Genomic DNA, 13,032 nt, shown 5'->3' on the forward strand with positions numbered 1-13,032 from the left:
ATTGGTAGTGGCCCAACCCTCTTAGGGTCCAAAATTTTTCAAGAAGTTTCAAAAAGAAATTATGCTGGAAATCTTTAGTTATAATTTATTGTCTTGCCTTTCGGGAAAATTTCAAATAATGAGTTGAAGTACTTTTATTTTGTCAAAAGAAAGCATAAAATGGATCTTGTCTCAAAATCTGAAATGACCAAATCAATATCAAATAAGGGCCTGAGCTTGCCGGTGGCGAGCATTCAATTTTTCTGGCGGCCGGAACTGGGCATTTTTTGTCCAAACAAATTCTAGATAAAGACTAAAAAGAAAAAGGAATAAGTAAAAAAGCCCAAAAAAGAAAAAAGAAAAAAGAAGCGTGCACCACCACTGTTCGACTTTGCCGGCGAGAGATGGTGATGGACGAATGCAAAGTTGGTGTAGGGCGGGGAACGAGATCCAACATTGTTCTTGTCCTAGAGGAAAAACAAACAATGTGATGGTTCCAACAAAGAACGACCACAACAACCTCCACCGCCACCAGTAGCAATGCGGCGCCGGTGTCGGCAAGCGGGGGTTGACAGCATTCACCGGCAAATTCGGAATGGTGGTGTGCACACCCTGGCCACTTTTTTTCTGCTTTTTTAGTTTTACTTGTTTTAATCTTTTATCCAGATTTTGTTTTGGACAAAAATGCCCTCTTCTAGCTGCCAAAAAAATTAAGCACTCGCCGGCCGGCAAAAAATTTGGCCAGTCGATGAGTTCAGAGCCCTATTTAAGATTGATTTGGCTACTTCAAGCTCTTCTTTGAGATAATGTGCACATTGGGCCCTCTTTTGAAAAAATAAAGATACTTCGTGCCTTTATTTGCTATTTTTCCCTTACCGTTCGTAACCTGGGACTATCGGTCCCATTTCACCGACCGTTGACTGAACCATATAAGATGCTTTCTCATGTTGAAAGCATTAATAGAGATACCCCAATTGTAACTCTAGTGATGCTAAAAAAGAGTCGCCATCTGTCAAACGACACATTACCTGCGATAATCTAGCACCACAGCTCCAAGTATGAATGTAGCAAACATGGGATATTCTTCCAATAGAATATAGTTTTCCAATCTCTTCCTCATCTAGGAATCTACTGTTTAGTAACCGAAAACAGCAAATGGAGTAATTTGTTTTGAAGCCAGAGCACTGTCTATATGATCTGGACAACTTGGGAGCTCGGTACTTCTTTTTTTTTTTTTTTGATAATCGAGGTGTTCGCGCGGCCGGCGAGCTAGGGCTCAAACCAGTGGTGATGCCCGACTAGTCCTCGAGAGGGGCTAGCGCAGCATCTCACCGCCACAACCCCCCACTTAAATCACCGATGGGCGAGTTTTGAACCCAGGACCTCTCGTGAAAGGAACTGAGTGCAAACCAACGCGGCTACCGATGGGTGGGTTCCCGGTACTTCTTTTTGTCTCTGCATTTCTGCAAAATCCAAGGACTCCATGAGCATGCTAGGGAATTTGCAAGAAATGTCCATGCCTCTTGCCGCTACCACCGTTCTTGGTGGTGTCTCCTTGGTCTTGCTCTTCTTTTTCTTGAAAGGATCCAAATACACCCGGAAAAATAAGGGCAGCTCTGAACTCGCATCACTGCCCAGTATGTATGCTTCTCCTGCAGTTTTCTCATTGCAGTACATTTGCTTTCTTTCACATGGTAAATAATGACCAGGTAATTCAAGCAATCTAATTCGTTTGACTTTTTCGTCCAATTGATGTATGAGATGCCACTCTCTTTTTTTGCTTTTCAATCTTAAACTTAACATAGTAATAGTTGTATCTTGAACTAGCATATGATAAGAATTTGGGGAAAAAGTCTGGCTATAAAAAAGTTCAAACACTTTGTGAGCCAATTGATGAGTTGTACAGATCACTGTACTGCTATTCTCTGCCAAGTTTCTTGGGGTGTGCTCGTTGGATGGTACTTAATGACACGAATTGTCACTACTAATTATGTAATGCTGGTTTAATAAACAAAGGACAATGAAGCTAAAAGTACCGGAGAGTTCATTTGATAAATGCAAAAACTTTGTTTCTACAGAGGTTCGAGGGCTGCCGATAGTGGGCAATTTGCTTCAACTGAAGGAAAAGAAGCCTCTCAAGGCGTTCAAGAAGTGGGCTGAGATTTATGGCCCCATCCATTCCATTAGAACCGGTGCTTCAACCGCGGTTGTTCTCAATTCTGCTGATCTTGCAAAGGAAGTATTGTTAGTGGTCTGCCTTAGGAATCAATCAAGGTTGATACTCTAATATTAGTTGTAGATTAGGTTGTGTCAGAAAACCGACCTTCACTATACTTAGGTAGTCATAATGTCTTGCTAGAGACCGCTTATGACTTGTGAGTCAAAAGGGGTTTTGAGCACACTGCTAATGTTTAGTGAACCTATAGGGTCGCACATAATAGCGAACTGAGTTAATATTTTCTGTGCGCCGGGATATACTTAAAATAAGAAGTAGATTTTAATTTATTCTCCTATTCAACTTATCTACGCGATCGTGCACGTTATGAGATAAACGATTAAACGTACGATTGAAGGTGGACAGTTTGGCGGGCCCAAATCGCCTGGCCCTACTTCTTTTAATTCGCGTAGATAATGAGGCTATATATATATATATATATATATATATATATATATATATATAGCGTGTGGGTGACGAAAAACCCTAAGAGAAAAATAAAAAAAAAAACGCCTCCAAGAGAATACGAAGAGAATCGTTTTCTGTTCAGAGATCTTTGAGAGAGTCTCGAAGATCAAAGGCGATCAGGAAAAAGAAGTCCAAGATCTTTAGCTAGCACTAGGATCGTTGAAGACTTCCGTTCGTGTGTGTGGATACCGGTAGAGGCGCAACACTTGGAGCGCTAATCCAGACACAATCAATTGTCAATTTACCTTCGATCTGCAAAAGGTACGTGTCGAACTTCTGTTTAGATTTCAATATACGCATGGATCCTGTCTAGGGTTTCGATTTATAAATTCCACTGCGTTTTTAGCACTTGAGGAACCCTACAGTGGTATCGGAGCCACTTGCGATATATTGAAGTTGAATAGGAAACCCTAATTATTGATACATATGATGTATGCCTGAATTGATTCTGAATTAGAGTTAGATGAATTGGGAATATGAATTGATATGATCAATTCGAGTAATTTCACATTGAAACGAATTTGAATTCCTGCAAATGTGGATTAATGTCATTGATCCAAAGGCGTTTTGTTAAAAAACAAACAGAATTACGAATTCCGTTTAGGGTATTGCGAAGGAACAAAGCAGGACAGCCTTAGAGGCGGTTTAGTTGAAACTGCCCGCCCTAGCAGGGATGATTTAAGGGGACGAATAGAATCCTGAGAAAATAGAATTGAGAATTCTGTCTAGGTTTCGGGGGCGCTGCCCCCGAGCCCCTGCGAGGAGCGCTGCCCCTTCGAACCTCGCTCGCTGATTGATTAGCGAGACCACCGCAAAGGGCTCTGCCCCTCGACCCCGCGAGGGATGCTGCCCCTCGACCCCGCAAGGCGGCGCAGCCCCCTTGACCCTTGCATGGAATTGTTCGTTCCCATATAATTGATGTACCTTTGTTATGATAAGTGATGCTTCGTTTTTATTCATAACATGCATACATTTATCACTAAATAAACATTAATAGTCCCTAATAAAAATTAAGTAATAATATGATGTCTTTCCAATCAAACACCTATTAAGACTTGAATCGTCAAAAGATGGATCTGCCAAAGCAGGGTGTCTTTAATTATTTGAGTAAAATAGGATGGATAATGGTTATCCATAGGTCAAGATTGGTTTACTTAACGAGGCTATCAAAACAGTTTTGGGCCTTGAGGCATAGTGTTTGGGGATAAGATATGAGATATCAACCCCAACAACCAAGAGTTGTATTCAATACAATTGACAAAGAGTTGTCTACCTAAATAACTTAGTCTTGAGCTGTAAGCCAAAGTTTACTCGAGTCTTGATAAAATATGGATCTTGGTCTACTATACTTATTGGGACACATATTATAAAAGTATAGTGGGAGTTTATTATAAATAATATTAATGAACAATTCACTTTGCATATTTGTTGTAGATAATGGCAAATAGCTCTGCATCAAACTTTTCACTGTGATCTGTCCTTGAGAAGGACAAATTGAATAGTTCAAACTTCTTGGACTGGTATAGAAGCTTGAGAATTGTTATCAAACAGGAGAAAAAGGATTATGTCATGGAGAAACCACTTCCCCAGAAGGCACCTCCTTCCAACGCTCCCCATGCTAAAAAGGAATGCTTATCAGAAGCATAAAGATGATGCATCAGATGCATCATGTTTAATGTTAGCTACCATGAACTCAGACCTTCAGAAGCAGTTTGAGAATGTAGATGCCTATGATATGATCATGAACCTGAAAAATTTGTTTCAGGAGCAGGCACGCACTAAAAGGTACCAGACGGTAAAGACTTTAATTGAGTGCAAGCTAGCAAGTGGGAGCTCAGTTAGCCCGCATGTCATAAAGATGATAGGTTATATTGAAAACCTGGAGCGGTTGGGCTCTCCCATTAGCCAAGAGTTGGCTACTGACATTATTCTTCAGTCATTGCCTCATGATTATGACACGTTTGTTATGAACTATAACATGCATAATCTAAATAAGTCTTTGACTGAACTGCATGGGATGCTCAAAACTGCTGAGCAGAATATCAAGAAGGACCCTATGCCTAATGTTCTCATGGTTCAAAAGGGGAAAGGCTTTAAGAAGCCAGGTAAGGTCAAGGGTAAGGGCAAGGGCACTAAGCCCAAACCCAAATCCAAGACCAAACCGGGTCCGACTGCTAATGCTATATGCTTCCATTGTGGCAAGAATGGACATTGGAAGAGGAATTGCAAGAAATATTTGGAGGATCTGAAGAAAAAGGGAAGTGAGACTTCTGATTCAGGTATTTATGTTATAGAAGTAAATGTTACTACTAGTTCTACTTCATGGGTATTGGATACCGGTTGTGGTACTCACATTTGTATGAATGTGTAGGGACTAAAACGAAGTAGAACACTTACAAAAGGTGAAGTGGAACTACGTGTTGGAAATGAAGCAAGAGTTGCTGCATTTGCCGTAGGAACATATGATGTAGCTTTACCTTCTGGCATGATTTTAGAACTGAATAATTGCTACTATGTACCTGCCATACGTAGGAATATTATTTTTGTTTCTTGTTTGGACAAGGAAGGTTTCTGTTTTGATATAAAGAACAATAGTTGTTCATTTTATATTAATGGATTGTTTTGTGGTAGTGCCCATATTGTGGATGGGATATATGTTCTAAATCTTGATGTGCCAATCTGTAATATAAATACAAAAAGGTTTAAATCTAATGATTTGAATCCAACCTACCTATGGCATTGTCGATTAGGCCACATAAACGAAAAACGAATTCACAAGCTTCATAGCGATGGACTATTAAATTCATTTGATTTTGAATCATTTGATACGTGTGAATCTTGTTTAGTTGGAAAAATGACAAAAGCTCCTTTTACTAATCAAAGTGAGAGGACAAAAGAATTATTGGCCTTTATACATACTTATGTGTGTGGACCACTAAGTTCTACAGCTAGAGGAGGTTATCAGTACTTCATTACATTTACTGATGATTTCAGTATATATAGATATGTTTACTTGATGAAACATAAATCCGGCTCCTTTGAAAAGTTCAAGGAATTTCAGAATGAAGTATAGAATCAACTTGGCAAGAGTATCAACGCTCTTCGATCTGATCGAGGAGGAGAATATTTAAGCCAAGAGTTCAATGACCATCTCAAAGAGTGTGGAATTGTTTCGCAGCTCTCTCCCCCTGGAACACCACAGTGGAATGGTGTCTCTAAGAGGAGAAATCAAACTTTGTTAGACATGGTTCGATCAATGATGAGTCATTCAGATCTTCCATTATCTTTCTGGGGATATGCACTCGAGACAGCTGCTTTTACACTAAATAGAAGTCCATCAAAAGCTGTAGAGAAGACACCATATGAAATATGGACAGGAAAAGTTCCTAGTATGTCTTTTCTAAAGATTTGGGGTTGCGAAGCTTATGTAAAACGTTTACTTTCTGATAAGCTTGGACCCAAATCTGATAAATGCTTCTTTGTGGGATATCCTAAAGAAACGAAAGGATATTACTTTTACAATCCATCAGAGAACAAAGTGTTTGTTACTCGAAATGGTGTCTTTTTAGAGAAAGAGTTTCTTACTAAATGAACCAATGGGAGTAAGGTAAACCTCGAAGAAGTTATTGTGCCATAAGAGGGCATTCCAGTTCATGAGGAACCTCAATTAGATCTACAAAGAGTTGTAGAGTCTACTTCAGTGGCACCTATAGTTCGTAGGTCTGAAAGAACACATCGTGAGCCTATGAGATATGGTTTTCTTGTGACAGAACATCGTCATCTATTGTTAATAGAAAATGACGAACCTACGACCTATATAGAAGCTATGATGGGCCTAGACTCCGATAAATGGCTTCAGGCCATGAAATCCGAAATGGACTCAATGTATCAAAACAAAGTTTGGACTTTGATTGATCCACCCGAAGGTGTCAAACCTATAGGGTGCAAGTGGATTTTCAAGAAGAAAACCGATATGGATGGAAAGGTTCACATCTATAAAGCACGGCTAGTAGCTAAAGGTTTCAAACAAACTCATGGGATTGACTATGACGAGACCTTTTCGCAAGTGGCTATGCTTAAGTCCATTCGGATTGTCCCAGCGTTTGATGCATATTATGATTATGAGATATGGCAAATGGATGTAAAGACAGCTTTCCTTAACGGAAAACTAGAGGAGGATGTGTATATGACACAACCTGAAGGCTTTACATCACCAGATAACACTAGGAAGATATGCAAGCTTCAACGTTCTATTTATGGATTGAAGCAGGCATCACGGAGCTAGAATATTCGTTTCGATGAAACTGTCAAAGAGTTTGGCTTCATCAGAAATAAAGAAGAAGCTTGTGTATACAAGAAGTCTAGTGAGAGTGCAATTGTGTTTCTAGTGTTGTATGTGGATGACATACTACTCATTGGAAACGACATTCCTATGCTTCAGTCAGTTAAGACATCGCTAGGAAAAATTTTCTCCATGAAGGACATGGGAGAGGCAAACTATATCTTGCGGATCAGGATCTATAGAGATAGATCTAAGAGACTTATTGGACTGAGTCAAAGTACATATGTTGACAAAGTCATCAATAGGTTTAATATGCAAGACTCCAAGAAAGGTTTTCTCCCGATGACACATGGCATAAGTCTTAGCAAGATTCAGTATTCTTCAACACAAGATGAGCGAGACCGCATGAGTAGGATTTCTTATGCATCAGCTGTGGGATCCATCATGTATGCTATGTTATGCACTCGTCCTGATGTTGCTTATGCATTGAGCATGACAAGTAGACACCAGTCAGATCCAGGGGAACCTCACTGGATTGCTATAAAAAATATCCTTAAGTACTTGAGAAGAACTAAGGATTTATTCTTAGTCTATGGAAGTGAGGAATATATCACTTTAAGTGGTTACACTGATGCTAGTTTCCAAACCGAGAAAGAAGACCTTCGATCGCAGTTAGGTTTTGTCTTTTGCGTGAATGGTGGAGTAGTGTGCTGGAAGAGTTCCAAGCAGGACACTATTGTAGATTCTACGACAGAAGCTAAGTATATTGCTGCTTCAGAAGCATCAAAGGAAGCTGTTTGGATTCAAAAGTTCATAGAAGAACTGGGAATCAGTCCCACTAGTTCGAATCCAGCGGACCTCTATTGTGACAGCAATGGGACCATAGCTTTGGCTAAAGAGCCTAGGTCTCACCAGAAGACCAAACACATACTTAGGAAGTATCATCTCATTCGAGAATTCATTGAAAGAGGTGATGTCAAGGTGTGCAAAGTTGCAACGGAGTTGAATACAGCTAATTCGTTGACGAAGGCTCTTCCACAACCTAAGCATGAGCGTCATTGTAACGCTTTAGGCCTTAGACACATTAGTGATTGGTCTTGATGTGAGTGGGAGTATATGTGATATACATTTTCATTGTTCATTAATAAAATATATATTATATTTGATTTCGATTTAATTTGAGTATATAATTGAATGCGAAATCTTTATCCCCTAAATATTGAATATCCTTAATAGATAATCAAATACGTGATTTGATCGTGAAACTCTATTAATAGAGTGGATATTAATATTCTAAATGTCCCTAGTCAATTGCCATTATGCATTGGGACGCCAATGGTGTTTGAGACTAGCATGTGAGTTAACTGATGACCAAGTTTCACGGGTCATGAATATAGAGATATAAAGAGTTGATCACATGGAATACATGTTGGAGAACATTATACTGGACAGACCCGCCATGAGAATATTGTAGGATTGTTATATAATGTCATCAGTGTTTCTCATCACAGCTACAGAGTATAGTCCTTTGACCTGAGTCTGCCATGGTTTCCTAGACGTGGATTAGCATGCTTTAACATTACCAAACGTAAGCCGTAACAGGTGATTTTAAAGGTAATGGCTGGGCATGTCATGAATCGTGCTAAGTGATGTGAGTAGACAAGATGGGATTTGTCCCTCTCATATAACGAGGGTATGATATCCTGGCCTCCCGTAGAGTTGAGATTGTGAAATGCATGGCCATGCTCAAGTGAGTTGAAGAGTCAACTACTTGCTTTGATAGTCTAGCTGCGGTATCGGGAAAATGAGTTTGAGCTATATAAGGATGACACTTGTCCTACCTTTTGCTTAACTCGGAAATTAAGTGACAAAGGGACTTAGTTTATATGATTGGTTCTAGTGCAAGTGGGAGATTGTTAGTGGTCTACCCTAGGAATCAATCAAGGTTGATACTCTAATATTAGTTGTGGATTAGGTTGTGTCAGAAAACCAACTTTCACTATACTTAGGTAGTCATAATGTCTTGCTAGAGACCGCTTATGACTTGTGGGCCAAAAAGGGTTTTGAGCACACTGCTAATGTTTAGCGAACCTACAGAGTCGCACACAATAGCGAACTGAGTTAATATTTTCCGTGCGCCGGGATCTACTTAAAATAAGAAATAGATTTTAATTTATTCTCCTATTTAACTTATCTACGCGGTCGTGCACGTTATGAGATAACGATTAAACGTATGATTGAAGGTGGACAGTTTGGCGAGCCCAAATCGCCCAGCCCCACTTCTTTTAATTCGCATAGATAATGAGGCTATATATATATATATATATATATATATATATATATATATATATATATATATATATAGCGTGTGGGTGACGAAAAACCCTAAGAGAGAAAAAAAAACGCCTCCAAGAGAATACGAAGAGAATCGTTCTCTGTTCAGAGATCTTTGAGAGAGTCTCGAAGATCAAAGGCGATCAGGAAAAAGAAGTCCAAGATCTTTAGCTAGCACTAGGATCGTTGGAGACTTCCGTTCGTGTGTGTGGATACCGGTAAAAGCGCAACACTTGGGGCGCTAATCCAGACACAATCGATTGTCAATTTACCTTCGATCTACAAAAGGTATGTGTCGAACTTCTGTTTAGATTTCAATATACGCATGGATCCTGTCTAGGGTTTCGGTTTATAAATTCCGCTGCGTTTTTAGCACTTGAGGAACCCTACAGATAACTGCAATAGCAATTTTGCAAATTCTTTCTGTCTGAACAAACGAGGCTCTGATTCATTTTACCTAGCCCAGCAAAACTAATACACATCGCAAACTGGTAGCAAAATTAGTAGTAGGAATCTTTCTAAGCTTATCATTCGTCTCTTGAAAATTTGGTTTCTTGTTAGTATACAGCTATAAAATCTGGGTTCAAAGGCGACATTATGTACCAAAGCCATTCTGATCGAAAGATGAATGGGGCATCTCCCCTAAGTAGCTTTCATAGTGTTCTGACAGTAGGAGAGAGACACAGTCTAGTGAAAAAAAGGTGAAAAATGCAGTTTCTTGTTTGTTTCAGGCCATGGTCACTAGATATTCATCAATCTCTACGAGAAATCTATCGAGTGCTCTGCAGATTCTCACGGCCAATAGATGTATGGTGGCCACAAGCGACTGCAATGAGTTCTACAAAATTGCTAAGCGATACATTCTTGCGGGTGTTCTGGGTGCAAATGCGCAGGTACACTAATTGAAAGATACTGTGTATGTGCACTTGCACATGTTTATGCAAGTGTAGCGTTCATGTATTTATAACTTTAAAGCAAGATTTCTGCATCTTAATCCCCAACCAGCAATAGCAAACGAAGAGAACTTGGAAATAGTTTTTTAGATCAATGAGCAACAAATGATTTGAGAAAGAATAATAGGAGGAAGACTGGATAGTTTCACAAAGAAAAGGGATCACTATGAACTCAAATGTGAAGTTCAATTATATCATAGTTGTTGGACCTGGCAAAAATAAGGAGTGTGAGCAGTCAGTTGAACTAACTCCTAAACTATCTTCTGCGCAGAAAAGACTGCGTCGCCATCAGGACACCATGATAAAAAATCTCTCCATAGAACTACATGCTCGTGTGAACAGCAACCCCCTTGAAGCTGTCAATTTCAGGAAAGTCTTCGAGAATCAGAACTTCGTGTTAGCACTCAAAGAAGTCAACTACCTCCAACTTATCCCAAGTAATGCATGAACAAAACTGGACCAGGCTACGAGCAGTGAAAAATTATCGATTCCACTACAGGTTCTGGGAAGAGAAGTGAAATCCATCTACGTAGACGAACTCGAAGCCACGTTGTCCAAGGAGGAAATATACAAGGCCTTGGTGACGGACATAATTGCAGGCGCAATAGAAGTGGATTGGAGGGATTTCTTTCCTTATTTGAGATGGATACCGAATAAGCAATGGGAAAAGAAGATCCGGGCAGTGTCGCTCTGCAGGAACATAGTAACGAAGGCCATGATCAGGGAGCAAAAACAGCAGATTGCTTCAGGAGAGGTACTAGCATTTTCCTAGTGATGCAGCAACATCGTCTTTCAAGAACCACTTATAGTTGTTTCTCAACTCATATCGTTGTCTGAAGCAGGAATCGGATGCTTATATAGATTTCTTGATATCTGAAGGGACGACACTGACCGAGGAACAAATCGCCATTTTGCTTTGGGAGGCGATCATCGAGACCACGGATAGCACTACAGTTCTAACAGAGTGGGCCCTGTACGAGCTCGCTAAAGACGCAAAGCGGCAGGTTCATATCTAATTAGCCCCTTTGATCATATATTAGACCCCTAGATTTGTAGCCATTATTAAACAACTTTGATTTCCGATACAGAATCAGCTCTATGAGGAGATTGAAGAAGTGTGTGGCTCAGAAAGAGTCACGGAGGACCACTTGTCGCAGCTTCCGTATCTTGCGGCTGTATTCCATGAAACCCTGAGGAAGTATAGTCCCGTGCCTGTAGTCCCTTTGCGCTATGTGCATGAAGATACCCAATTAGGAGGTTATTTTGTTCCAGCTGGAAGCCGGGTTAAATCAGTAGTACTTAAATGCATTTTTCTTTCCTCATCCTTACATTGTCTTGAACTGAAATATAATGTTACATTCCAAGCCATGTTTGTGGTTTCTGTAGATTGCCATAAACATTTACGGGTGTAACATGGACAAACAACATTGGGAGGATCCTGAAAATTGGACGCCCGAGAGATTTCTTGATGAGAGGTACGACCTTGCGGACTTGTACAAGACAATGTCATTCAGGGCAGGGAAGAGGGCATGTGCCGGAGCATGCCAGGTCATGTTGGTATATTGCACAGCAATTGGCAGATTAGTGCAGGAATTCGAATGGCGAGTTAGAGATGATGAGCGAGAGAATGTCGATATGGATGGCCTAACTACGCATAAGCTCCACCCGATGCAAGCAATGCTAAAGCTGAGAGGTGACTGGTTCGAAGTGGAAGAAATCATAGTAGAGACTGAAGTTGATCTTAATCCTGGGCAATGTTTTTGCTGCATCCTCTTTGGCTTCTAATACATGTGGAGTCTCTAAATGATGTGTGAGGAGTCAATGAAACATGTCTCAGAAAAAGTGCAAAATCTATGTAAGAAGAAGGTGAACTCCTTCCGATGCAAACGTTGGCTTGCTCGTTTTAGAATAACTTCTGACGAAAGAAGCTGAAGCTGCGACTTTTCAAGTGTCCTGCTATGATCAGGATCTTCTCCTCATGAATTGTTAGATTGATCTCCTCTTTGTTACAGAGTGAGACTGTGTTACCTTCTTCATTAATTGGTGGGTGGTGCTTAAGGATAATCAAAGTTGCTTTAACTTAGTAAGATCCAAAGGATATGTCGCATGACAGGTTGCAAGGAACATATGTGCGCCTAAAGATGTGTGAACAGAGGACTTATTTAACTTTTGGTCTCAAGATGTGTTTTCAATCAGTTAGAACACACGCCAGAATTTCCATACCTTATCAACGGGGATCACTAGGAGGGAGCTCAAGTCAAAGTCCACGTCTCTCAATATATCTATGCGGACCCTAATTCCCTGAATTGCTTAAGTCGAGACAACTATTGTGGGCCTGTTTGTTTTTATTTTGCTTAATCAAAAGCCAAAAAGCAACTTCCTAACTTCCCTGCTAGATTTAACCACTGGGGTTTGCCCCGGTGGCTACCCTTCCTATTTGGAAAGGGGGAGGTGGGGAGTTCGAATCCCACCTTCTCAGAGGGGGTTAGGGGTGGGAACGTGTAATTTCGGATGTGGTTTTCGACTTCCACACCCTACAAAAGGTAGAGCAAAAGTCTGAAAATGAGTTGAGAGTTATAGTAGGGCGAACAAAAAAAAAATCCTTCTCCACTAGATTTTGACCAAAAAAAAAACTTCCCTACTAGATATTCGGATTTCAAAATATATTATAAAAGGATTATATGGTAAGCTATGTGCCACAATTTATACTTGGTAAGAGTTTTTGGTGGTTTTCGTAAAAAAAAAAGTCAAATTGCATGAGTAATAAAATTTAAATTAAGCAAAAACTAAAAACTAAAAAT

The 13,032-nt window shown here is 40.0% G+C and overlaps 1 protein-coding gene across 1 annotated transcript; it reads left to right on the top strand.

Annotated features, from left to right (window-relative positions):
* Positions 1–1,462: 1,462 nt before the first annotated feature.
* On the top strand, positions 1,463–12,016 carry LOC115680847 (ent-kaurene oxidase, chloroplastic-like). The gene is made up of 8 exons (XM_030604689.1): positions 1,463–1,616; positions 2,058–2,218; positions 10,010–10,171; positions 10,503–10,643; positions 10,731–10,985; positions 11,074–11,235; positions 11,320–11,514; positions 11,618–12,016. Exons 1-8 carry the CDS (start codon positions 1,463–1,465, stop codon positions 12,014–12,016), a joined length of 1,629 nt encoding a protein of 542 aa, XP_030460549.1.
* The last annotated feature ends 1,016 nt before the right edge of the window (positions 12,017–13,032 follow it).

The sequence above is a fragment of the Syzygium oleosum genome, unplaced genomic scaffold, assembly GCF_021117445.2.
Source record: "Syzygium oleosum isolate NSW1041296 unplaced genomic scaffold, Sole_v2.1 Sole_v2.05, whole genome shotgun sequence".
Taxonomy (NCBI): domain Eukaryota; kingdom Viridiplantae; phylum Streptophyta; class Magnoliopsida; order Myrtales; family Myrtaceae; genus Syzygium; species Syzygium oleosum.

Coding starts and splice junctions, on each gene's coding strand:
- LOC115680847 (XM_030604689.1), top strand. CDS start 1,463: ATGAGCATGCTAGGGAATTTGCAAGAAATGTCCATGCCTCTTGCCGCT. Junction 1,617..2,057: donor TGAACTCGCATCACTGCCCA/GTATGTATGCTT, acceptor TTGTTTCTACAG/AGGTTCGAGGGCTGCCGATA. Junction 10,644..10,730: donor TCGTGTTAGCACTCAAAGAA/GTCAACTACCTC, acceptor ATTCCACTACAG/GTTCTGGGAAGAGAAGTGAA.